At 45.5% G+C, this 27,821-nt stretch overlaps 1 protein-coding gene across 1 annotated transcript in view; it reads left to right on the forward strand.

Moving 5' to 3' along the window:
* TBXAS1 (thromboxane A synthase 1) overlaps positions 1 to 27,821 on the forward strand; it is a 458,190-nt gene that overhangs the window by 77,803 nt on the left and 352,566 nt on the right. Inside the window, exon 2 of the mRNA XM_078673199.1 lies at positions 13,558 to 13,715. Within this exon, the coding sequence (XP_078529325.1) occupies positions 13,630 to 13,715 (86 nt within the window). The 5' untranslated portion in view covers positions 13,558 to 13,629. The remainder of the gene's footprint in view (positions 1 to 13,557; positions 13,716 to 27,821) is intronic.

Consider the following 27,821-nt stretch of genomic DNA (forward strand, 5'->3'; position numbering starts at 1 on the left):
GTAAACATATACACAGATTCACGTTATGCATTCGGAGTCGTACACGACTTTGGAGTGCTCTGGCAGGAACGAGGTTTTATGACTTCTCATGGAACCAAGATTCAGCATGGTCTCCTCATTCAAGCTCTGCTAGATGCAATACATTTACCGACAGCTATCGCTATCATGAAGTGCAAGGCACATACGAAAGTCATTGATATCATTTCCCAAGGTAACGATCTAGCAGATCGAACAGCCAAGCTCACAGCTCAGACTCCAGACATTTCAGTTAACACGACACTGACACTCACTCCAGATCAGACTACTTGTATGACAGTTAAGGACCCTACACAAGATGTCATAGATATACAGTTACATGCTACTCCCGATGAAATCAAGAAATGGTCCGAACAAGGAGGGGTCCAGACAGATCAAGGATGGTTGACGAAGGGAAAAGCCACATGGTTTCTCCCCGACTCTATGGTTCAAGTCATTATTAACACCGCACATAGTCCAGCACATTTAGGAGAAAAAGCCATGTTAGACAGTATCCAGAACCTTTGGTTCAACAAGCATTTACGAGCAGCCGCCAAACAGAAAGTACGTACCTGTATGATATGTTGTCAGTTCAATCCAGGTAAAAGTGTCCCGGTGGAACAAGGTGGATTCCATCCTCCTGGCCACCCTTTTGAAGTCCTCCAGATGGATTATATTCAGATGGAGCGATGTCGAGGTTTCAAGTATGTCCTCGTAGTTGTATGCGCTTTGTCCAGGTGGACAGAAGCATATCCAGTTCCAGATTACACAGCTGCGACCACTGCCAGGCAGTTGGTTCGTGAGTATTTTCCCCGCTATGGATTACCTAGGGTCGTGTATTCAGATAATGGCCAGCCATTCTCATCCGAGCTCATGAAACAAGTTTCCCTTCTGTTAGGGTACCAGTGGAAGTTCCATTGTGTACGCCATCCTGAAGCAGCCGGTCTCGTAGAGAGACATAACCAGACCCTGAAAATCTGCATTGCCAAAGTGTGTGCAGAGAAAGGTGTAGATTGGATAGTAGCATTGCCAGTTGCCCTTTTTTATATGAGAATGGTCGCTCATTCCCGTTCAGGTCTATCTCCCTACGAGATAGTGTTTGGTCGCCCCCCTAACATGTGGGGTACACCTAGACCCCGTACCATAACTGATGTTGACAGTAATATGCTGACAGATTACCTTGCCTCCTTGATGTCTGCACTACAATCTTGTCGTTCACAGGTTGCCGCTGCATTTCCAGACAACACCGAAGTGAAACCACATGAAGTCGTTCCGGGTGATATGGTCCTTATAAGGAATTTTGATCGTTCAAGTTCGCTGGAGCCCCGTTGGAAGGAACCCCGTCTAGTTCTTCTCACCACCCGGACAGCAGTGATGATTGAAAACCGAAAAGGCTGGCTACACGCGAGCCACGTCAAGAAATTCCATGGACTTAAACCTAAAACTTTTCTCAAGGACTGCCCCGTTCTCAAGGACTGCCCAGACCAAGAATCTAAAATTCCCCTGTTAGAAAAAACTCCGCAGCAGGAGTATAAATCCAAGTTGCGGTCTAGTAAGTCAGCCAGTTTAATTGTCTAAGTCCCTCTCGGGTGAAACGGTTAGACAGGTTCCTGACATGTATGAGATAGACCCACACAGTGAGAGAGTTAGTCAAAACTCTAAGAGATGTATCATCATTCTGTTCTTTTTATTGTTCCTGAGCCTTATGGTTACATGCATAAGTTATGTGTTACATTTATGTTTTCCTATTTCACATGTACATATGTTTTCTAATGTTACAGTAGAGCACACATTTAGTGATCTGCCTCCTCACGAGTTATCCTATCGTCTTGCTATGCGTAATAATACTTTTATCCGAATGTTGCACTATTCACACCAGACCAGCAATGCCACTAATTGTTGGGTGTGTGGTCGACTCCCCCCTTTCCAGACACCGAAGGGAGTTCTGCCGCTTTTTCCTTATCCGTTTTCACATAATGGTTCGTGTGGAGCATGGTCCACGTTAACGTCATCCTCAACTGATATGTCCCTTCTGAATCGAACATGTTTCCCAGACAAGCAAGGTCTTTCCCATAGAACAGGGTTAGATCTAGAAAATGAAGTATATGATTTAGGTAATTATTCCTCGAATTTCATGGTTTTGAATGTTCAGTCCGATACTACTCCAGATTTGCCTGCTATTTCAGTACTACCAGTCAAAGGCGAATTATGTGTCAGAAAGAATGGTTCCGCACATGTAGGACATAGTGATTGTACTACTGTGGTCGAGTATATTGACAGTGGGAAATCTATTTTCAAAGCCTCACGTCATTCTTATTTTGTTTGTGGTCAGACCGCATATGTTCGTCTGCCCCTAGATTGGGATGGAACATGTTATATTGCCTTCCTACTGCCACCAGTTTTTCTAGCCCCATCTGATTATCACAGAAACACACATCTAGTACACGTTAGACATAGAAGGGAGACTGAGTCCCCAATTGTCGACCAAACTGAAACTGCTCTAGAACAATATCAAGACTTCAATAAAGGTTTCTTTTTCTTTATAGGTCCTGTCCAGAATAGTAAGTTAATACGTAGGTTAACCAGAACCCTTGAAGCAGTAGTGAATGAGACTGCTTCCGCTCTAGGTAACTTAACCGAAGAGCAATCTGCTATGCGTTTTGTCGTGCTCCAAAATCGTCTCGTTCTTGACGTCATACTGGCCGATAGAGGAGGAGCATGTAGAGTCATCGGATCTAGTTGCTGCATTTTCATTCCTAATAACGCGCCGTCTGTTTATTCAGCTATAACCAGACTTCATAAAATTGCCCATCAGTTACACCAGAATCCAGGCACCTGGACATGGTCCGGTTGGCTCTGGAGTATCATATCTGCCTGGGGATGGAAAGTATTGTCATTCCTAGGTATAGCAGTAATGATCATATTCAGTTGCTGCCTCTGTTTACAATGTGGCCCTGCGATTTGCGGCATGTGTGCTACCTCTTGTATTCCTAGTCCTAAATCCCGTTCCAAGACATTTCGAGACGAGCAAATGATGCTATATGAACAGATAGATGGTATCATGAATATTGATGTTTCCTGATGGAAACGTAGGGCACAAGGAGGGAATGTGGAAAAGTAAATTTTGCCATGTTATATGTGCCTACGTGTTCCCCATCCTATGTTATATGTGCATGATCGATATGCATGTATCCCCCTATGATCGATTAAAGACGCAATTATAGTTGTGTCCAACTCTAGTATGCCAGTTTCCAGTTCTCGTGAAAGCAACGAGTATTAGGCCTATGTTGCCACGTTTTACAGTGTGCACGTTAAATTCATTGAATTGTCCCCGTTTCTAGGCCTCAAAAGGGGCCCGGACACCAGATTCAAGCTCCAGTCTCCTGAATCCACTCCGAGGAGCGATGCAGCCCCCACCTGCATCCCTGACCCTTCACTTACTTCCTGCCGCGCAGTGCCCGGCCTGGCTCTGCCCGCCTGTCTGCCAAGAGTATGTTATGCTTCTAGTTATCAGTCCAGCCCTCCTTCTCTGCATTCCTAAGCTACTGAACCACATCAACAGTTTCAGCTATGGCCTAGCCTTTCTGTGTCCATGCAAGAGAATACTGCATTAATATTCATAGAATATTCCTAGCACACGCAATACATGTAGAATAATGCATGCACCAGTCTTAGTGTCAAGTAACCTTTGCCCTGATAACTTTTGGATTCTATCAACATGTACTCCAAACACCAGATACCAGATATGCTATAGGTACATGTCGTCCTGACACCGCAGACTTTAGTCTCCTCTTCTAGCGCAGAAGTCATAGCCCCCAATTCTCCCTAGTAACACGTCATTGCCCGTGTTGCGCGCACCACTAGGTTAAAGGTCCCAGCTGCTCAGGTAGCCCCCTCCATGTTTCCGCCCCATTCATGACACTTCTGTGACGTTCATACCACATGTCTCAATGCACGCCCTGTACACGCCTTCTTTTTCCACCCATGCCTTCTTATCTTACGTTTGTCATAAGTTACGCCTACTGTATGTAATGTAATGTAATGTTTTACTATATATATGCTGCACTGTCGATGAAATGGTGCAGCTGCCTTCCTTCCTTCCTGTTTTATTTCAGGCTGTCCCGTTCCAGTCCCTTCCCTTTTGCCTGAATAAATCCTTCTGACTCGGACACATCGGATCCTGCCTCTTATTTATTGAGCTATCTGTTATTGTTAATGTAATTCAAAAATAGTCCCGGTATTATTTATTTATATACCACATCATGATGCACTCGGCATCCCATGTTCCTGAAACAGGCCATCTATATTTCTCTTCGAGATGTTTGGTGTAGTCCACCCATAAATCTAGATACAGTATGGCATCCAAGCCATGCTTATGATACATGAAATGTCCAGGACTGTCCCTAGGAGGGACAGGAACTGATTCTTCGAGTAACCCTTTTCTGGTTTTTATCTGACGTAACTTCGAAAACAAAGGCATATTTGAACCGTACTTGAACTTGAACACAATACACAATGAACACAGTAATGAATAGCAAAACAATCATTCATACCACGACATCAAGAACACATTAATAAAAGTTCGAACAGAATACTACCTGATACATTGAAAACATAATACTTGAATTTCTCGAGAACAGACTTACTAGAATTACTGGATGCACTGCTAAAACAGTACAGAACATACCGGTCTCCTAAAGAGACACGTCATACCGTATTCACCTAGGTGAACACGTCGGACCGGATCTGTGTACCCAAACCCGTCGGACCGGGCACAAATTAATGAACCCGTCTAGATACCCCCAGCAACGGTACTCACCGGGAAGCAAAACTGAAGGCATCGGACTGGACTGGACTGCTACGACGTCTGGTTACTGCTACACACTACGCATGCGCCTCGGGCTTCGGGCTTCGGAAACAGGTGGGCCTCCGGATACCTCGGACCTTGCTCTCTCGGCTTGGGCTCTGGTCGGGACAATCCGCCTTCCTCACCGCCTCGTCTGGATGCCGGACCGCAGTCTCCGTCTCCTCCGTGGGCCTGAGGGAGACTTGAAGCAGAAATATCTGCACATGCACAGTAGGGGTCCGTCACGGCTGTAGAAGGGTCAGGGGGCCTGCGTTACATCGCCGGCGCGTGGGGAAGGGGCTCGTCCCTATTCGGGCGCCATTTATGTGGTAAATAAATAATTAATTACCGGTACTATTTTTCTATGCATTAACTGAAAAGGATAGCTCAATAAATAAGAGGCAGAATCCGTGGTATCTGAGTCATACAGGCTTTAATCAGATGGCTCGAGCCAATGGACCATCGGGTTCCATCACCTGCAAAGGTTCAGGAAGGGACAGACACAAAGGGGAAGGAAAAGCCTAATGTCATATTAACATCATACAGTATATATAGTAAAACAGTACAATTGCATTGAATACAGTAGGCGTAACAAGTGACAAACGGAAGATAAGAACATATGGGCGTACAAAGAAGGCGTGCACAGGGCGTGCACGGAGACATGTGATGTAAACGTCACAGAAGTGTCATAAATGGGTGGATACATGGAGGGGGCTACCTGGGCAGCTGGAACCTTTAACCTACTGGTGCGCGCAAACGGGCCATGACGTGTAACTGGGGAGAGCTGGGGGCTCTGACTTCTGGCACTAGAAGAGGAGACTAAAGTCTGGGATGTCAGGACGACATGGACCCATAGCATATCTGGTATCTTGTGTTTGGAGTACATGTTGCTTGAATCTAAATGTCATCAGGGCAAAGGCTACTTGTCACTAAGGCTGGTGCATGCATATATTCTACATGTATTGCGTGTGCTATGAATCTTCTATGGATACTAATTCAGTAATTCTCTTGCATGGAGACAGGAAGACTAGACTATAGATGAAGATGTTTATGCGGTTCGTTAGCTTAGGAATGTGAAGCCGGGGAGCTGAACTGATAACTAGAAGCATAACATATTCTTGGCAGACAGGCAGGCAGGCCAGGCCGGGCACCGCGCTGCTTGGCAGGAAGTAAGTGAAGGGTCAGGGATGCGGGAGGGGCTGCATCGCTCCTCGGAGTGGTTTCAGGAGACTTGAGCTTCAATCTGGTGTCCGGGCCCTGTGAGGCCTAGAAACGGGGACAACTCGATGAATTAACGTGCACAATGTAAAGACGTTGGCAACATAGGCCTAATACTTGTTGCTTTCAGGGGGACTGGATAACTGGCATACTAACGTTGGACACAACTATAATTGCGTCTTTATTCGGGCAAGGGGGTAAATATGCATATCGATCATGCACATATAACATACAATGGGGAACACGTAGGGACACATGACAAGGCAAAATTCGATTTTCCTCAACTCAACTCTAGAAAATACAAGCTGTTGTAAGGGACTCAATGCTGAAATCTTCAAAACCATCAAGTTCCAAAAGAGGCTGCCACCATGGCCCCAACAGCTCAGAAGCTGCCACAGCAGCCCTGTACGCATTCATCCGGCAGTTGCCGAGCCAGCAACGCCAAAACGCACAGTACCATGGAGCGTGCGAAGTGTGTGAGAATGAGAGACTGAGCAGCAGACTGAGGTGTACAAAACACAGTAAGACCTTTAACCGGTAACTACCAAAAAATGAAAAGCCAACTGGAATGACAGGCGCATATATGCCTCATGAGTTAAGCATGAAACGTATGCACTTGGCCCAGTTTGTGTAGTCGGACATACCCTTATCAACAGTGCTGGTGTCCAGTGGCCTATGTCTGCTCCTCTAGCAAGTCGATCAAGGTCTGATAGGGATGCTTACCTACTGCTCCCTGCTCTGTACCTTTTTAGGTCTCGCCTAACGATGCAGCAAAGCTGTTCGCTAAGCGAGGTCTATTGTCGCCGACTTGCTTAGCGAAGTGGGACAGGAAAGGTGCAAGAGCTTGTAAAGACATTGGAGACATGAGCTGTGAACGCACGCTTTTGGAGACATGAGCTGTGAGTGTGTACGGCGGCAGCAGTGTCTCTTCTCGCGCTCCCACACGCTTTCACTTTCGCGAGCGAGGGCGCATGGACAGCCCATGTGCACGCTCACGGCGTGTGACCCAACTGAGAGCTGCTCTGGAGAAGGACAGCGCAGAGAGGAGACGTGCTGTCTCAATAGCAAGCGGCCGGGTGAAGTTAACAGCCCTGAGTACAGCTTCGCTGCTCCTGTCAGAGGCCCCCATATGAGTTGGCTGTGACAGCGAGGAACCAGCAGAGGCTTGGGACTGCGTCGAGGCGGTGAGACGGTGGGGAAGCTCTTATTGTGAATTGGGCTGAGCGACTAATCGGAGAGGACATCCGGGTAGACCCTAGGCAACTTTACCGGAACAGATAATCCCAGATACCCGCCGCTGCAGCGTAACAGAGAGGTGAGGTGAAGAGGGAGGCGGTAATGAGGTGTAGTTGGAGCAGTTATGCAACTCCTCGGGGGTGGGGGGAACAGTCAGAGGTTCGGTTACGATCGTTCTGTTAGAACCCCTGACTCCCAAGTGGTCATCATCCACTACAACCCTACTTGAGCCCAAAGGCTGGGGGCTCACTAACAGGTCCCACTTGCCACACTATTACCCCGCTCCTTAGCTTCAAGCTTGGCCTGGAACCCTCCTCCACTGTTCTCGGATGGCTGCACTTATCCTACTCCACCTGTTCTACGGTATCGATACCGCAGGGCTGGCTGAGTATTGTTGCTGAGATCTCCACTCTGGTGTAGTTCAACAGCTTGGAGCCACGCTGGCCATCATCGGGGAGGGTTCCTCTTTCTCCAGGGCCACAGGTGCTAGTGAGTGATTTCGCACTTCAGGTAGGCCCTACTGCCACTTCCGCCCTTCTCTAGCGATGCCTTTATCAACATCGGATGCCTGGCTGTGTCTGTTACCCCCGAGGAATTCCATAACGAGCACAATGTAGCTGCTGCCCCCTAGGCAACTAGCCGATATATCCCAGACACAGAGCATCAGATCACCCCCTAATACCCCTAATATACCTCTAATAGATATACCCACACCACTGTGCGCACTCATGGTGACTTAACTATCATCCTGGGAAGGCACTGGAATAGTGGCCGTGGGAGGCCTGTTCACAGAAGGCAAACTTGCATCACACCAAGAATTCACACAACTCCATGGTTTACCATATTCCCTTTTCTTGACAGACCACCATTATTCAGTACCTCTGCACATACTGGACCCCGCTGGGAACTTAGCCAGCTACTCATACACTGGTCCAAACAGTGTATAGCATGGGACGTGGTAGGTATCTAGTTAAATGGCTTTACTGATGACTGCATACTCCTATAAATGCATGCCTGGAATCCCTACAAACCAAATGGGATGAGGATCTTGCCCGAGCCCTTCATGATTAGGAATGGCGCTTTGCCCTAGAATACCCACGCAAGATCTCTCACAATTAGCAGTTCAAATGTATACAATTCTTGCTTATACACAGAGCATGCCTAACACCTCTGAAACGTCATGCAATCTTACCTGCAGCCACCCCCTACATGCCCTAGATGTCACACAGACACCGCAGACCTATTGCATATGCTATGGCCTTCCTCGGCATTGACTTCTTATTGGGTGGATAAACGTGCAGCCCTGACAGGTGCTGCCCACTGGGATAATATTGAACACTGCCTACTGAGCCTCTAACCCAAACCCAAAAGTTTTAAAATCACAGCTAAGTTTGTGGTTTTGGAGCTTCTTCATGCAAAGCAGCAGATCACCAGATGCTGGAAATCCCCAAGAATGCTACTAGCCTTGAGCTGGAGAGAGGATGTCATACGCTGGAGCACAGCTATGAGTTGTGCTCTACACAAAGAGGAATACTGTTGTCTCCGTAGGTGACCTTTTCTCATGATTTGGGACGATTTACTGGAAACCTTTAAATCTCAAAAAGACCCTGAGTACCACCCATTGCTGTAAAGATACTCCACATGACTCCTATCCCCTCCTGTGGCTCTATGCCCCCCCCCCCAGACCAGATGACAACGGTGATTAACCATCAATCCACATCCTCCAAGACCATAATCACACAATGTAGCTTTAGCCTTTTTGGCTATCCTATTCATGGGACATCACTACTTACTAATCACACAATTTGTAGAGACCTGGAACAGAGATGACAGTTTGGGGTTCTGGGTCAAGGGTCCAGGTTTATAAAGGTACTCTTTGTTTAATGTTCCAGTTGTCTGTTGTTACAGACCAGTTACATGAGTAAACTGTATTGCTTCAGCTATATCCAATATATTCCCCAATGCAAAAGACCGATTACGCATGAATACCGTCTGTTTTATACACTCAAGCCAGACTGTATTGTCATACATGACTAGTATGTGATATACAATGCTTACTGAAACGCAATAAAACATTTAAAAAAAAGAAAGGTCCACTTTGCCATAAAAATGGCCCACAAACTACTAACAAGCATTGGCAAAGTCAATAGGTCTTTCTTACGCATGAGCTGTTGGCTTTGCCAATGTGTTATATCCATGGTGTGCACCAATGTGGCTGCTGTTCACCTGGACTAAAAGTTAGTGGAATGGAGTTTAGTTGAGTTGAGTGGCATAAAGTGGAGTAGAGTAGTGTGGAGTGGCATAAAGAGTAATGGAGTGTTGTGTAGAGTGGAGCGTGGTGGAGTGGCTTAGAATGTCGTGGAGTGTCATGGAATGGCGTAGAGAGTAGAGTGTTGTGGAGTGGTGTAAAGTGGAGTGTAGAAGTGCATAGACTGAAGGGGCTTAGAATGGAGTAGCATAGAATAGAGTGTAGTAGAGTGTTCTAGAAAGTTGTAGAGTGGAGTACAGTGCCATAGAGATACCTAGAGCAGAGTGTCGTAGAGTGGAGGCTTGTGAAGTGGAGTGCCATAGAGTGGACTACAGTGGCATGGCGTAACATGGAGTGTCGTGACGAGAGTGAAGGGACGTAGAGTGGAATAGCATAGAGTGAAGTTGAATGGCATGTCGTGGAGTGGCGTAGTGTTGGAGAGTTGAGTGGTGTAGAGTGAAGTAACGTAGTGTGGAGTATGCATGGAGTGGAAGCAAACTGTCATTACAGACCACACATTTTCAATGAAAATGACAATTCCATTTGCAGGGACACACAGTTTTACTGAAAAATACATACAATGCACAAACGATAATGTATGGAAATGGCATCACCTAGTATATTGATTTGTTTTGATCGTATGAAAACATTTGTTTCCACCACAATTCAGAATTCCCCAAAAATGTGCTTAATTTGTGCTTTCCTAAATCTGATATGTTCTGAAATATTTGCTCAGTTAATTTATAGACATTTAAATTTTGTAGTGTGCTAGAAAATAGCCTATCCTTCCACAGCTAGATTGCCGTATATATCCGCTCACTTTGAAATTAGAGAAGGAAAAGCAATGACGGTGCTCCTTCGGACAACACAGCCTGACATTTGACCCCTGTCTTTGAATGCACAGAAAATGCGACTAGATAAGAACAACAATTAAAAACATCAATCAAAATAACTTTATTCGGTTTGTTTGTACAAAACTATCAAAGTATACAAAAGGTAAAAAACATTTGTCAATTTACAGTTTAAAAATATAAAACCAGATACATTTTCAAGTAGCTTATTATAAAAAGCATTTGCAATGCAATGGGTCTCGCATTTACCCGAGTTTGAGCTAATGACATTGGAAATAACAATGCCTTTTATTTTTGTTTTCGTTTTAAAAACATTATAAAAAGGCATTGTTATTTACAATGCCAATAGCTTAAACTCATGTCACTGCGCGACCTATTGCATAGCAAATGCTTGTTGTGTGTGGGTGGGTACAGTTGCATTGCTGTTGTACACGCTATACTCATTGTGTGTAGGGGAAGATTACAATGCTGATTCCTATAGGTAGCAGTTCTGAATGGGCAAGGGAGCCTTGAGGTTCCAAAGCCATGTTAACCACTAGTCTGCATGTCCCATGCAACCTTTTGCTTCTGACGCCCTGTGGTACATATTTTGGGCATGTGTCGATCTTAGCTGGTTGCTGTGTGATACTTGTTCTGCGTGTGGGGGCATGCACAGTTGCTGATATCGAGAACCACTTCTATAAGCATGATGGAAGATCGAATTGCTGATGCTCGTAGTGTACCTAGCCTCTCTGTGTGTAAGTGAAACTTGCCCTGCTGGTGGCCATATTGTACTTGTTCTGTGTGTGTGGCTGTATATACATTTGTGTGCAATGGCATATTAGACTGACAGCCCATTTTGTGCTTGTTCTAAATGGATAGGGAAGCGTTCATTCTCCGTCTCACGTGGTACTTGCTTTCTGCGTTTTTTATGGGAAGCTTGTACTGCTGATACCTGCACTATACCTGTTGTTTGTGTGAGGCTGAAGCTTGCACTGCTGGTGCCATGTGGTATTTATTTCTGTATGAAGCGTGCCCTACTGATACCATGTGGTACATGTTTTGTTTGTATGCAGGAGGTATACACTTATGATGCCTTTGTGGTAGCTGTTCTCTTTGTTTACTCATTGAGTCCCAGGCGCTACACATTTGAAGTGCGTGACAATGCTTGCCACCATGGCACCTGTTCTCTGTGTGTGAAACATGCACTGTTGCTTCCTGAGTGAGCTCTCATCATTCTGAATGGGGAGCCTTGTGCTGCTGACTTATTCTATATGTATGGGGAACAGGCATAAGTGATATCACCTGTACTGTCACACCCCTACAGCAGTGCTCGCCTGCACACTTTTAATAGACTTTGCTGGAAGTCAGTGCCTAATTTGAGCCGGTGGTTTTTGGTGCTCAGCACCGGCACTTAATTGTGAACACTGGCACTTATAACAGTCTGCCACATGGTGGCGCTGTTTAAGTAAATTAGAGACAAATAGAATAACATCTGTTTATTAATTCAATATACATTAAAATAATTAATTCCTGCTGCCCAAGCTATTCTTATAGCTTTGGGGGCCTGATATAGTCCTAATTAGATACAATCATTAACCCCTTGACCGCGGCGCAAACTCCTCTGCGGTGCTGGGGAAATAATGAGTGGGCATGGTTCGAACGGCCAGGGGCTGTCCTCCGCACCTGCCCACCGTGATGGCTCCCGGTCGTCACGCGCACGCATGGGGTTAATGGAGCCAAGTTGCACTCCTTTACCAGGCACACAGCGTATTTCATAGTTCTCATGCAAGTAGATCTTCCGTTTTTCCAACTTAGAAAATAATTATTCCAACTACGCCAATGTATTTCATTGACCTGTTTATTGCTCTTGTTATATCAGATGTAGGATGCTGATGTTTTCAACAACGTTTCTCATGCGACTGATATGCCCGTCTGGGCCTTTTTCTGAGCATGCAAGAATACACCAAACATCCTCAGTCATGAATAAAATTGTACCCAATGCATATCTTCAAATGCAAACATTATAAAGCATTGTGCAAAAACCCATGCCATTTACAGCTCACCCTGCAGAGCGTTTTCCCTCTATCAGCGTAACTATACGCTGCAACAATTTTGCCTGAAAGAGCCTCTTCAGGCAAAGGTACCTTTGCAAAGCTGTGCGCATACTGAAAAACTGTGAAGTGCACGATTGTCTCAACCTTATAAAAACTTCTTTTGACTTATTTTGGTTGTCAATTTATTTATATACTAATTGTACGACCTCCTCTGATATGTCTGTAAAACGTATGTTTTGTCCCAAATTTATCCCGAATGTTGACCCTTTGTCCTGAATTTTCACACAGACCGTCCTGAATTTGTACCCATGCCATTTGGTCACCCTCCTTGCATTAAACACATATGCCTCGCTCTGTGTGCGCCATTAAAGGCCAGAGCAATCTAGAACGTTCCCAAGGGACATATTGTTGAATTAATACCCGCATTCCCACCCTCTAATCCTGCGTGCCTTTGCCTCAGTTCTGCCTACTTCCGGCCAGTTATCCACAGTGCTCCCTGCTGTAGACAGGTCCAGGTGAGCTCTGCGCCTGCGCCGGCTGCGAGGCCTTCGAGGTGACGCAGGAGGTCGCGTGCTGGCGGCAGTGCAGTTTGGAATGGAGGACCCCGGTGTGGAATGTGCACGTGCTCTCATGTGTAGCCTCAAGGGCGCGACCTCTACCTCAACGCATTCATAGTCAAGATGCCTCAGCTTTTCCAATATGATACTGTCATTTTGTTCTTCATAGCTACGGCCTAATTCTTGAGTTTTGTCTAGAAAGTCCTTGTAACGTGCCTAAGGGCTCTTCTATTTAGTAGAGTAAAGAGCACTTTATTGTATAAATACCATAATTTATTTACAGCCTTGACTTGTGTATTCCATCAGGGGGGGTCCTCTCCGTGACAGAGCCCTCATGCGTTTGCTTTCCTGTAAATATTTATAGCTCTGGTGGTCACAAATTCTGCTGTTTCATCCCTCAGACGTGGAGGACCGAGAGCGCGGGTCCCCTCATGTCCCCCCCTTGCCTTCAGGAAGGGACGTGACTGGCTTGCGGTGGTTACCGCTCTGTGAGATAAGCGTGCTTGCAATGCCTGGAATCAGCCGTGCCTTCCTCTCTCCTTCCTCGCAGGTTTCGGTTCCTGTCAGTGGACGCGGGCCCGAGGTCGGGCAAGGGAAGGACCCTGCCACCCAGCACAGCAACATGGAGCCCGGGAGCCCCCCTCTGGAAGTGGGCGGAGCCCTCATCACCGTGACCCTGCTGGCCATCGCCCTGGTCCTCCTGTACTGGTGAGTGGAGCAGGCAAACATTTATTGTTCACAAGTGCAGTTTTATCAAACCCTGGAATGTATTGTGTGCACAACCTGTTTGCTCGACTGTATTTTGCCATGCACTAGCATCTCTACAGCAGGGCCCGCTTTAAGGTAGAGGGCGCCTAGGCACCTACAGCAGAGAAACCATGAGATTTAGCCCCTGCTCCCAACCCTTCCCCTCTCCCAGGAGTAAGGTGTGGTATAAGTGGTGTCTATCTACTGGCAGCCATATTGCCTTGTGCATGTTTGAACCAGCAGTGTCCTTTGACTAGGGGACTAGACAAACTGACTGTCATAGCTGCCAAGTTTGCTAGGTTCATGTGTGACTAGCTAGTCCAGTCCTGTTTTTCCTAAGAATTCTAGGTAGTGTAGTCTTAATCCCCATATACAACCCAGGACTTTAAGTCCCACAACACGGGACTGGACTAACTAGTCACACGTGGACATGCACAACTTGACAGCTATGGACTGTGCATGTGATGTATTTGGCCTTCACTGAAGCTTTGCATACCACTTTACAGAGTCAATTTGTAAACAATTGGTATGCCGGGACTGCAGTACCAAGTTTAACTTTGGTCCTCTTCGGCAAGTGTCTTATTTTCTATTAATTCCTGATGCAGACAAATTTCCTTAAGTAGTTTTCTGAAATCCAAATTTAGATGAGGCCAAGATTCTGCTCTTGAGGGATGATGAGGAGAATGGACCCCCTCACACATCTATTCTATCAAGTCACGTCAACTTGGTGGTCTCTCTCAAGATCTTCCTTCTTACTTTTTATTTCCCTCAACCACAGTCGAACCATAGTAAGAGCCTTTGCGTCATCTACACTCAACTATTTTGATGTCATTTGTCTGGTTCTCATTTGCCACTCTGAGTGACACATTTCAGCGACTGCAAAACCTTGCTGTGTGACTTGTCTGTGCCTTTAACATGTTTGTTTAAGAATCAACCAGGGCTTGTACATCCCTTCAATGACTCCAAGTAGTCAAGACCATCAAATTCGAAATTCGCTACCAGACATATTGCTGCGTCCAACACTCCTGCCTCTTCGTTCTTGAAGGAAGTGTCAGAATGCTTAATCCCTCCCATTCACCTTACTTTGCCTCTAAAGCCTACTACTCAAACCAGTACCACAGCTTAGACACTTCTGGTTGGGCAGGCATTGACTCTCAGTCCTCAAAAACTCTGACACTGAGGGACATCACAACTTTAGCAAAACAGTGTAAACCTTCTGGGTTTGCTAGATGGAGCTGCCCCGCTTTCCCCTCGTCTCGTTTCCACCAGAATGTTGTTGTCTTGTGTAAGTCATGCATTCATTCATCCATACAGACTTTACCTGAAAGCTGCATTGGTTAATTTGATTAAGAACTAATCAGGTGATTGACGTCTAAGATTTTGTGTAAGTGGAGTACATTCGGAGGAAAGGGAGATGAGAAATGTGTGTCAAGGGGTGGGTTGGGGGGTAGTGGTCCACAAGTTGGTTCTCGCTCTAGGGCCCTTCTGAGTACCCATCGTTGACATTGCTGGAAGATAAGGTCCACATAGTGGCAAATGAGAAAAGGATCTGTCATATTATTTGAAATTTTAGAGGGAGGGGACTATTCAAGGCATAATAAAGAAAAGCTGCAAGAGTGATTTATGTTCGGTTCAACAAAGTCCACTGCAAACCTATACTTAGGTGTTAGAAATCCGCAGGAGCAATACATTATTTCAGATATTATTTTAAATGTCACCTAGCAGTAGAATTTTGGAGTAACTTGTCAGATTGTATTTATTCATGTTAATGGTTGATTTCTTGAAAAGGTTGAGGTTGCTGATCCTTTTTGAGGTGTTGTGGTAGAAAGTGTATTGTGTGGAGCCCAGGTACATAGTGCCTTTTCCAACCCTTCTATCTTTTTGCAGTATAGAAGTACCATGGCTTTGACATAGATGTCTAGATTTTGGAGCACAGACTAAATGAGGCATGGAGGGAGTGACTGGCGTATGGCTAAGTGCACGGAAAGGATAATTTGAAATAATTGATGCTAAATTATTGGAAAACAACCCCACTAAATGTTTAACTAGGCAGTGAATAAATAAGAAATGTATACTCTGTTATTAATGTTAAACTGCTTCTCTTAAATTAAAAAAACTACAAGGAACCATAGTCTGATACAACATGACCTAAGCAACATATTCGCTCCAGCGTAGCCCACAGACGCATGCAGAGCTATAGCACATATGATATGGCGCTAAGTTACGGTGAAGGATTGAAGTAGTATAGATGGGATAGCACTCAAATATGATTAAATAAATCCCTTTTCCCTCAATACAAATTCAATACATCAATTGTTCCTTTCAATTGTGATCTATATTGATCAGGAAAGAATATTCACCCCACAAGTTCCAAAGACTTTCTTCATTGAAAGTCAGCCTTCAGACAATGGGCCTCATTCATACTGAAGTTTCTCAAAACTGGAAAATCATATATGCACTTTTAAAAGCCAAATTACAACGATTGCAAATCACACCGTAGATACAATCTAGTAACTGATTATGGACTACCATAAACTTCCACACAACAATTTTTATAATGTAGTCATTCCTCTAATTAAAAACATTCTATTATGATATTTAGTACAACCTCCTTTTATAAGCAACATGGCAGAGGACTCGATTCATACAGTACATGTGATATACATTCTTCTACTGCAAATATAAAACATTATAAACGACATCAGTCCTCCGACAAATTGCTTAAGTTTTGGCTTCATCAAAAAGTCAATCCTCATAAAATTCCTATAGCAATAGTTCTTTTAGATAATACATACCCCAAATCACGTATCAATGTTCTGTAAGCATCAAAATGAGTCTATTCTGTAGTCTGTAAGAACAAATATACCATTTCAAATGGGTGTCTCAAATCTCATCACTGGCAATAAACTATAAATAAGATCATGTCAGTAAAATGTCTACGATTCTAATGAAATGATTTACATATAATAATCCACATTTGTAAAGCGCACAATCACCCGTAAGGGTCTCTAGGCGCTGGGGGCCGTCGGGAAGATTAAGTGAGCTATTGCCCAGAGTCACATGGTGCTGGGCTAACCTGCCGCCGGAGCCGGGGATCGAACCCTGATCCCCAGATTCCAGCGTCAGTCGCCCTAGCCGCGGCGCCACATGATATTCCCCATTTAACATGTAAAGTAATTTGAAAAATAAGTAACACGACTTGGGCCTTTAAATATCACAATATTAAATAAGCTACAGTGAAAGGGGGATGCTTTCTTTGTTTTGTTACCATATATTGATGTTTTGTAATATTTATTGTGTGTTTCTTATATGTATGATTTGTTTGATAAACAGTTCTTTTTCCTTTATTTAGACATGTCTGGTGTGTTTGGTGTGCCTGTTAGTTGTGGTATGGCCATTGATGTGTGATGATTTTTTGCTTAATGTTTTGGTGGGGCTGCTTTAGTGATTTTATGTATAGAAATGATGAGATTTGTCATAACTGAATGTATATATACAATTGTTTAAAAAAACTACTTTTTGATCAAATAAATTAAGGTAAGAAATTTGTCTGTGGGACAATGATGTTTCTCCTATTTTTGGATGTATTACCTACACAATTAATTGATAGGGGGAGGTTTGTTGTTATTGTTCTTCGATGTCACAGAACAGGCCAACACACAACTGGCCTATTATCACAACTATAGAAAATGACCGGGCAAACCTGGGTCACAATTTGCTGATCACTTAATGCACATGGCAAATACCATGCACATCTGTAATGGACACCATAGTTGTCATCCAATATAATGAACAACAGATAATGCTAGTAGCATGCCTCAAATGAACTCCCCACTACAATAGGGCCATATAATCAAATGCACCATCAATACACACCTAAATCCAGAATTGATCCCAAAACCACATCCAGTGTTTCCGGTCTCCATTGCATTGTCATGCACTGAACAAGCCACATTCAAAAAACATCCTGCGCCTATACCCTAAGTCGATATATTCAAAAAGTGATAATTTCACATGTTTAGACTTCCCTTTTGTCTCGCACACCCTCATCCCATAACTACAAAAATCACAGTGACACAACTTCACCAATTTGCATATCACACAGGGTACCCAAACATCGGGAACAAAACGTTCCCCGTAAACACGTGTGGTATATATATTGAGCCATGTAGGACACAGTTTAGAAGCAAGTTATACATTGGTCCCGGTGCCTCTCCCCCCTCCCCCGTGTATCTCAACAGTATGTGTCTAGTGCCTTCCCTCCTTTGTGTCTCCAAGCATGATGGCCATGTAGTCCCGAGATTCTGGGAAGCTATTCTTCACCACCTGGGCACCGTCTCCAAATCTCATCTCTAGGAGTGTAGAGTATCGCTACGAGGGAGTGATGTGCCTCACTTGAACAGCCAAGCACCCGAGAGAGAGAACCATGCAGGCCCTTAGCAGAGGAAGAACACCACATAATTTACTGACTACAAGCGGACCACGGCCACCTCGTGCCTGCAGTGTGGGAGGAGCTGATTCAAGCCGTACACGTGTTTTGGCCCATGACACATGAAAGGATACCACGTCACATGAAGGTGCTGCATACAGACCCGTTGGGTTACATCGCTTAGTACCAGACTCTACTGGGTGACAACCCATTGTACAAGCCCCTGGAACAACCAGCTCTCTGGAGAGATGCAAGCAGCCCTGGGTGAAAATAGATATAAGAAACATTTAAGGCAATGAAACCAAGGAAAAGGAAATGTTCCAACTGCCACAGATTATTTCTGCCTTGAACAGGAAACCAAACATACCAGTGTTTCTTGCGAAATAACACGATGCTGCACGTGCTATGGGCTGTAAAGTCTCTGAACTAAAGTATCGCTTTTATACCATCTTTTCACTGTTTTATGGTGAAATCGAAAAGGTTGTGTGAAGCCTGAGAATCCAAACTCGAATTTGAATTGTTTTACCTTGTGGCCACCCTTACGAGCCAAGGTTGGAGTAGCACAATGGCATATAGGCCCTTTGTACAGATGGGTTTAGTTTTTCTTATATATTTAGTTTGTGAGTCGTATGAAGAGGTATGGGGATCAGTACATATGTTTGTAGCACACTCTATTAGCAATTTATCACTAAGCACAGGGGGCATAGTGCCGAATGACACGGAGAAACAAACGCACTGGTGTCCGAGTGCCAGGACACCCACTGGTGAAACAGCACTGGGGACAGTGTGGAGTGAGACATGGGAAGAAAGGCATGGGTTATAGTGTTAACAGACGGGCGATGAAAGGCACTGGGGACATAGTGTTAAGAGACACAGGGGCAGAAAGGCAATTGAGACTTTGGTCTGCGAGACCGACGATGAAAGGGACTGGACACAGTGCACAGAGATCCATTTGAGGAAGGCACTTGGTGTCATGGCACTATGATCGACATAGGCGGGGCACAGAGAAGCAACCTAGTTGTGCTTCTCCATAGCAAGGTTTTAAACAATATGCAGAAAGGAAGTAACTGTGTTTGTGAGCGAAGATGAAAAGGAAGAGTTCCATAGGTGAGCCACAAAGATTGAAAAAGCGTGGACTCCCCATTTGGAAAGATGGTGTTGAGAAACAACAAGCTGATGCAGAACTCAAGACCCAAGATGGCCGGTACCAGTTGAGTTTCCTGTCAAGATATAGAGGGTCTGAATTGTGTGTGGCTTTGAAAACTAGATAGAGTGCTTTAAACATGATGCTTTTTTTAAGCAATCCAGTGAAAGGCATTGAGTGCCGAAGAGGCTGAAGATCACTTAGGTAGAGACAAGGCATTTCTGGCTGCGTTTTGTAATTGTTAGAGGTGCTGGATGATGTATTGAGGGACATCAAAAAGAAGGGCATTACAGTAGTCTAATCTAATGAATATGGTATCTTGAATAGTCAACATTTCAGAATTTTTAGAGTGGTACAGGAAATGTATTCTTAGAATTCTTAAAATGTTGAAACGTGTGTAAGCTTGCCTACTTACGTAGAGAATGAAAATCCATGATCAAATACAATCCTATGTTAATCTGACCCATCCTATGTTACTGTTGTAGTTGGGATGGCCGGGGGCCAAGGCCCAGTGACCAAGGGTTGAGAGAGACAAGATCAGGGGATCTCTGTGTGGGATGACCATGATCTCGGTTTCGTGTTCGTTGATTTTGAGGGAATTTCGAGCATACATTCAGTGATGCGTGTCATGCAATCTTTAAATTTGGGTGTAGCTGGAGAGTTTGAATCGTCTAGTGAGAAGAGAATTTAGGTATCATCTACATAGCTAAGAGGGATGCAATCAAGGGATCAGATCAAATGAGCCATTGGTGCACAAAGATATTAAAGAGCTTGGGGCTCAGGGAAGAAAGACTCTTGAGGGACCCCCTGAAATACTGACTTGAAGGTAGATTTAAATGGAAGGATACTGACTGCCTCAGTGTGATTGGCATGTTAGGATTGTATCCAAGCACGTGCCTGGTATTGTGTACCCACTTCATGAAGACTGCTCAACAGTAGGTAGTGGTACACAGTGTCAACTTGCTGCAGAAAGATCTAACATTACCAAGGTTGTTGAACAGCCAGTGCCACAAAGTCGGAGGATATATAGTACTGATATAAATGTGGTTTTGGTGCAGCCACAATGGCTTTCACTCCATCCCTCACAATCGGGATTTAGAACTGGCTACTCCACCGAATCAGCCATTCTCTATTCCACTGAGTGCCTTAGACAGATCGTGGATGATGGTGAGACAGCAGCGTTGGTTTTATTAGATCTGAGTGCAGCTTTTGGCACTGTGCTGCACACAACGCTGTTGTCTCGTCTCTCTGAGATGGGGGTGGTAGGATCAGCTCATGCATGGCTACGATCCTTCTTGGCCAACAGAAGTTTTCAGATGCACTGCCCACCCTTCAAATCTTCCCTCCGGAAAGTGAGCCACGGGGTTCCCCAGGGCTCAAACCTGAGCCCTACCTTGTTCAATATCTATATGGAACCCCTGGCTCACGTAGTGGAGGCATTTGGGGTGGGCATTGTTAGCTATGCTGACGACACCCAACTGATGTTTAAGCTTATGCCCGACCACAGAGAAGATGCCACTAACTTCTCCAACTGTTTATCATCAGTGGCATCTTGGATGAACAACAACTGCCTACGCCTTAATGGCGAAAAAACCGAACTGCTGGTGGTTGGGAAAGCAGCATCAGCATGGTCTCGCATGTGGTGGCCCACTGAATTGGGCAGTCCTCCCATTCCCGTGGATTCTGTAAGAAACCTTGGTGTAGTGCTGGACTCAGACCTCTCTTACAAGGCCCATGTCAGCAAGGTGACTGGCAGGTGCTTCGGCATATTGAGGGTTCTTCGGAAGGTACTAGATCTCCTCCCTATAGGAGCCAGAAAAACTATCGTTCATGCCCTAGTGACTCCGCACCTTCATTATGGGAACGCTCTGCTAATAGGGCTGAGTAAGAAATGCCTCCATCAACTTCAGTGTATTCAGAATGCCGCCGCGTGCCTTGTGCTCGGACTTTCACGCAGAGCTTCTGGGAAGACCGCTCTGGCCAAGCTCCACTGGCTCCCAGTCAGGGAGCGGATCAAATTCAAAGCCCTTTGTTTTGCGCACCGCATCGCCCAGGGCAGGGGCCCAGATTACCTAAAGAATCTCCTCATTGTACATCGCCCCACTCGAAATTTAAGATCGTCCGGTGCGATGCTGTTTAAACTTCCCCGTATCACCAGGGCCTGAATGGGTGGCCGTTCTTTTAGGTACCTAGCCTCTAAACAGTGGAAGGAACTCCCGCTCCATCTTCGAATGGAACCTTCTGAATCTAGATTCCGGGAGAAACTCAAAACACTTCTGTTCCCTATCACGTAATCCTTCCTTCCCCTCGGCTTGTTTAACATCTGCCTCCTGAAATCTAGCAAAAAACACAGTTGATGGACAGAATGTAGAACAATTTCATACATTCACCCCAGTACAAGGATCTGGACCTAAATCCATCGTTTTTTTGCACTCCACACCACCCTGGGTTAGACACTGGCTATATGCAAATCAGCTCTGACCCTGTGCCTCATGGGAACAGTCCAGTCCGAACTACCAAGCCATGTCTTTCCCAGACCGGAATCAAGCATCCAAGGACCGGTTTCTGGCTATCAGCCTTCATCAGCCTGGATAGCTTGACTCCAGTGGTGTGGAGAGCCTGGGACTCACGTCTGAGCATACCCAGACCACTCGGGGTGAAAATTGCAAAAAACACAGTTGATGGACAGAATGTAGAACAATGTCATACATTCACCCCAGTACAAGGATCTGGGCCTAAATCCATCGTTTTGTTGCACTCCACACCACCCTGGGTTAGACACTGGCTATATGCAAATCAGCTCTGACCCTGTGCCTCATGGGAACAGTCCAGTCCGAACTACCAAGCCATGTCTTTCCCAGACCGGAATCAAGCATCCAAGGACCGGTTTCTGGCTATCAGCCTTCATCAGCCTGGATAGCTTGACTCCAGTGGTGTGGAGAGCCTGGGACTCACGTCTGAGCATACCCAGACCACTCGGGTGAAAATTGCAAAAAACACAGTTGATGGACAGAATGTAGAACAATGTCATACATTCACCCCAGTACAAGGATCTGGGCCTAAATCCATCGTTTTTTTGCACTCCACACCACCCTGGGTTAGACACTGGCTATATGCAAATCAGCTCTGACCCTGTGCCTCATGGGAACAGTCCAGTCCGAACTACCAAGCCATGTCTTTCTTAGACCGGAATCAAGCATCCAAGGACCGGTTTCTGGCTATCAGCCTTCATCAGCCTGGATAGCTTGACTCCAGTGGTGTGGAGAGCCTGGGACTCACGTCTGAGCATACCCAGACCACTCGGGGTGAAAATTGCAAAAAACACAGTTGATGGACAGAATGTAGAACAATATCATACATTCACCCCAGTACAAGGATCTGGGCCTAAATCCATCGTTTTTTTGCACTCCACACCACCCTGGGTTAGACACTGGCTATATGCAAATCAGCTCTGACCCTGTGCCTCATGGGAACAGTCCAGTCCGAACTACCAAGCCATGTCTTTCTTAGACCGGAATCAAGCATCCAAGGACCGGTTTCTGGCTATCAGCCTTCATCAGCCTGGATAGCTTGACTCCAGTGGTGTGGAGAGCCTGGGACTCACGTCTGAGCATACCCAGACCACACGGGGTGAAAATTGCAAAAAACACAGTTGATGGACAGAATGTAGAACAATGTCATACATTCACCCCAGTACAAGGATCTGGGCCTAAATCCATCGTTTTTTTGCACTCCACACCACCCTGGGTTAGACACTGGCTATATGCAAATCAGCTCTGACCCTGTGCCTCATGGGAACAGTCCAGTCCGAACTACCAAGCCATGTCTTTCCCAGACCGGAATCAAGCATCCAAGGACCGGTTTCTGGCTATCAGCCTTCATCAGCCTGGATAGCTTGACTCCAGTGGTGTGGAGAGCCTGGGACTCACGTCTGAGCATACCCAGACCACTCGGGGTGAAAATTGCAAAAAACACAGTTGATGGACAGAATGTAGAACAATGTCATACATTCACCCCAGTACAAGGATCTGGGCCTAAATCCATCGTTTTTTTGCACTCCACACCACCCTGGGTTAGACACTGGCTATATGCAAATCAGCTCTGACCCTGTGCCTCATGGGAACAGTCCAGTCCGAACTACCAAGCCATGTCTTTCCCAGACCGGAATCAAGCATCCAAGGACCGGTTTCTGGCTATCAGCCTTCATCAGCCTGGATAGCTTGACTGAAATCTAGCAGCAGTTAGCGCGGGGACACACTGTTCTTTTGTGTAGCCAGGCGCTTTACAAATGGCTTATTATTATTATTATTATTATTAAAAGGCTTTTAGCCTCTAATAATTGAGAGATATGGAATTTATTTCCCTTTTTAAGACCTTAACTAGCAATGGCAATGGCAATACAGAAGACAAAGAGTGATAAAAGGCACTAGAGTACCCAAAAAAGTTTTCTAGGAACGCACGCTTCAAAAACATTCAACTCAATATTTTACATCGTGCATACTTAATACCTCACCGGCTCCACCGGTTTTACCCCGATACACATTTCGCATGCCCCAGATGCCAAACACCCGAGGCGAACTTTAAACACATGTTCTGGGACTGTCCCACAATCCAACAGTATAGGGATAGGGTACATCAGACCCTAAGGGCGACAGTCAACCTCATGAATATTTCTACGTGGGAGGCGTGCCCTAGCTGTCTTCCGCAGTGGGAGGCCAGAAAAGGTGCAATGCAGGGTTGCATCCCTAGCTATGCTTTTAGCGAAACGTGGAATAGCCATGCATTGGAGGGCCCCGCCAGGACCCCCTGAAGCAGTCTGGATAGGCACCATAAAAAAGTGGGGGCAGCAGAGGAAGAAACACTGGGAGACAAGGAGGTAAAAGGGATACGTAAACATCCCATCTCCATGGAATGGGTACAACTCCTGTTCCAATTTGTTCAAGAGGCAACACTAGAGGACTCACCACCGGCCACACAATCCCAATCCCAAAGTCCACCCCTGTCACCCATGGCGCAAGCAAACACTAACACGTAACAGCCATGTGATGTGAAGGGCCGATTGTGTACTAGGGCCCCATCAGACTAACATTCCGGTCCATGATGGGAGACGCAACCCCGACGGGCTCCTCTCTCCCCCTCGCTACTGACACCACAGCTCCTTAACGGGCAAACCAGAATCAGCCACAACATAGGCAACTACCATGATACAATTCATAGGCTAAACACACTAAGAGGGGTAGAGAGGAGCAAGGATCTAGATAAAGCATGCAGGGACACACACAGTGTTTGTAAAAGTTGCCCTCACTCACAAACAAAATTGTGTGTGACATGCTTCATCATCGGCTCTGCTTCAATACACCCTGGCGTAGCCACGCACAGGGTGAAGCATAGGGGTGGGGGTAACATAAAACAGTACAGACAGACAAAAACTTTCATAAACAGAAGGTGAGTACAAAGTGTTACCAACCCTGACTGGGAAAGCGTGATAAGGACAAGTGCAGTGGAAGTGATGTTAAAACTGCCTCATGGGTACTCTATACATTATTTTATTCCAGAGTCCCACAGACAGGATTAAAAATAGAAAAGGGTGGGTATATCTGTGAGGATTAAGGACTCACATCAGCCCCCCCAGGACTGCTAAAGTTAACATGTTTCGACCGAATTACCCTGTGCCCACATTCGAGGGTCACGCTGGTCTTCTTCAGGACTCCTTATCCGGCCCAGTCCACCCTGTTACCTTAAGGGACTGGAAGCTTTCCCCATGTGACAAACCACGTCCCATGGTGTCACCCAAGCTCTGCCCTGATGGTTCCACGACGAAACACTGCATTCCTTTACCCAAGGGTACAGAACCACGTAAGGTAAACAAATGAATGAAAAGATCTCCAATAAGTCATTCTACCTTCATGTCCGGCCAGGTATAAAATTATGTACAGGGCAAACCACAGTCAAACTACATACGGGGACCGAAGGAGATGATCATTTGAAGGCTTCTATACCATGAGTCAAGGTCAAAACTCTAAATAATGTATTTTTTTTAAATACCGACATCAGTTCATTTTAAATAGAACATGTGACCATACCAGGGCCTGATGTCACATACACCCACAGACAGAGTACTCCAGGAGGTGGAGATGCGATCACAGACCACATTGATTTAGCCCTCAACGGTAGTTAAATCACACAGAGGTGTACACCCAGAATCTTCACCTCATACAGCAGACCTCCACCTGGCCACATATTTAATGAAACGATACATCATAGATTCCCTCTTGGGAGCCTCATCTATTAATTGAGTGCCATGGGATCTCATCATTGAGACCCAGGAGGTGACTTTTTAGGCGATACAAACCATTTTTGCTCACGTAGAAACAGGGCTCTATTTCTATCCCCACCAGAATTAACATTTGCAGGGATGACCTGTGGTATCTCAATCACGGTCCATCTGAGATCCTCCGTAGTATGTCCCATCTCAAGGAATTATGCAGTCAATTTTATGTTAGACCTGCCACATCTAACAGTACTGCGGTGCTCCATAATCCGGGTTTTGACTTTTCTACTCGTCATCCCCACATATTGCTTCCTACAGGGGCACGTGATCAAGTAAATGACCCCCTCAGTGTTGCAATTCGTGTGGGATCTCTGTTCCCAGGGAAAGTTAAGACCGATGTCGATACACTTCGTGTTAGTAGTGAGGTGGCATACACTACATGTGCCACACTGCGTGTGGCCTCTCACTGGAGGTAGGATGCTAGATGTTGTACCTCCTCCCCCTCTGGTGGTCCTGGGTCTGGTATGGACCAGGCGGTCCTTCAAATGTTGACTTTGTCTGAATGAAAATAGGGGTTTCTCCACATTCAAACACTAGAATTTAGGATTCTCCAATTCTCTAGAATCAGCCGTTTGATTTGTTGGGAGGCTGTATTAACATTGGATACAAACACCAGTTTGTTGGATTCAGGTCTGGTTGTCTTGGTCAATAGTACTTCCCGGTTGGTGTTGGTAGCCCTTTTCCTGGCTCTTTTGATAACCTTCCTAGGGTACCCCTTATTGGTAAAAATTTAGAGTTTGGACCTTGACTCATGGTATGAAAGCCTTCAAATGATCATCCCCTTCGGTCCCCGTATGTAGTTTGACTGTGGATTGCCCTGTCCATAATTTTATACCTGGCCGGGCATGAAGGTAAAATGACTTTTTGGAGATCTTTTCATTAATTTGTTTACCTTATGTGGTTTGGTACCCTTGGGTAAAGGAATGCAGTGTTTCATCGTGGGACCATCAGGGCAGAGCTAGGGTGACACCATAGGACGTGGTTAGTCACGAGGGGAAAGCTTCCAGTCCCTTTGGGCGCATTATGTTTACCTTCGTTCCGCAATGTGTATAAATTGTTGTACAGCCAAACATTGAATATGGGCGGAGATTGCATGAAAAAAATATTTTAAATATCCTTGATTTATTGACCGGGACGGTCTAGACAACTCCCGCGTCTCTCTGCCCTCGCGATCCTGGGGTGTGCCTCCCGGTGACATCATGCGTCATATGCGGTCACGTGGGGAGCATGCTATCTGATGATTGGCCCGGAGAACAGGAAGCAAAGTATTTCATGAGAGCATTTGCCGGCCGCTTTTGAACTTCACGGCAGGACCGCGGCTGGCCAACAAGGCTTGAATCTTCCTAGGGACAGTAAGTGGGAGCACGGGACTTTTTAAACTCGGGTGCAGGTGCTTAACTTTGCTGCACCGTATCTCTTGCGACTCTGCAACTGGTGACAGAGGAATGACTTTGGGGTTTGGTCCGAGGTATTTGGGCTATAGTAACTACGGGTGGATCATGTTGTCCTCTCTGCATTCTTCTTTGACCTCCTAGGTTGTGTCCTCGGAGATTCACCCAGCCCGCTGCCATTGCAAGCCCGGGATTACAATAGACTTGGTGAGTGTGGCGGTTGGGTGCTGATTCTTATGTGTTATGAGGTCAATAACGCTACCTCAAAAGTTGCTAATTTATGTGGATAAGTTGTTTGCCGAAATCACTGGGGGGTGCAATGATAGATACCTGGACACTGGATAGACTAATTCAGTAATATCCAGTGTTGCTACATGGCCTATTTTGGCTATAATAGGGAGAATATATTACAAAGTTTAAGAGAATGTCCTATGTGAATGGAATGAGAACTCATTGTCTCAGAAAAAGGGACCTCTGAAATAATTCCTGTTGTATGTTCTTTATCTTTACAGTATATGTGTCCCGTGTTTAAAAGGGGAATACATACACAAAGCAGGACTTTTGCATTAATTCACTCTGGATACTAACCTAAATAAGGTAATAGGGTGGACTGGGCCGGATAAGGAGTCCTGAAGAAGACCGGCATGACCCTCGAATGTGGGCATAGGGTAATTCTATAATGTATAGAGTACCCATGATGCAGTTTTAACAGCACTTCCACTGCACTTGTTCTTATCACGCTTTCCCAGTCAGGGTTGGTAACACTTTGTAC

The sequence above is a fragment of the Lissotriton helveticus genome, chromosome 1_1 (assembly GCF_964261635.1).
Source record: "Lissotriton helveticus chromosome 1_1, aLisHel1.1, whole genome shotgun sequence".
In the NCBI taxonomy this organism is placed as follows: Eukaryota; Metazoa; Chordata; class Amphibia; order Caudata; family Salamandridae; genus Lissotriton; species Lissotriton helveticus.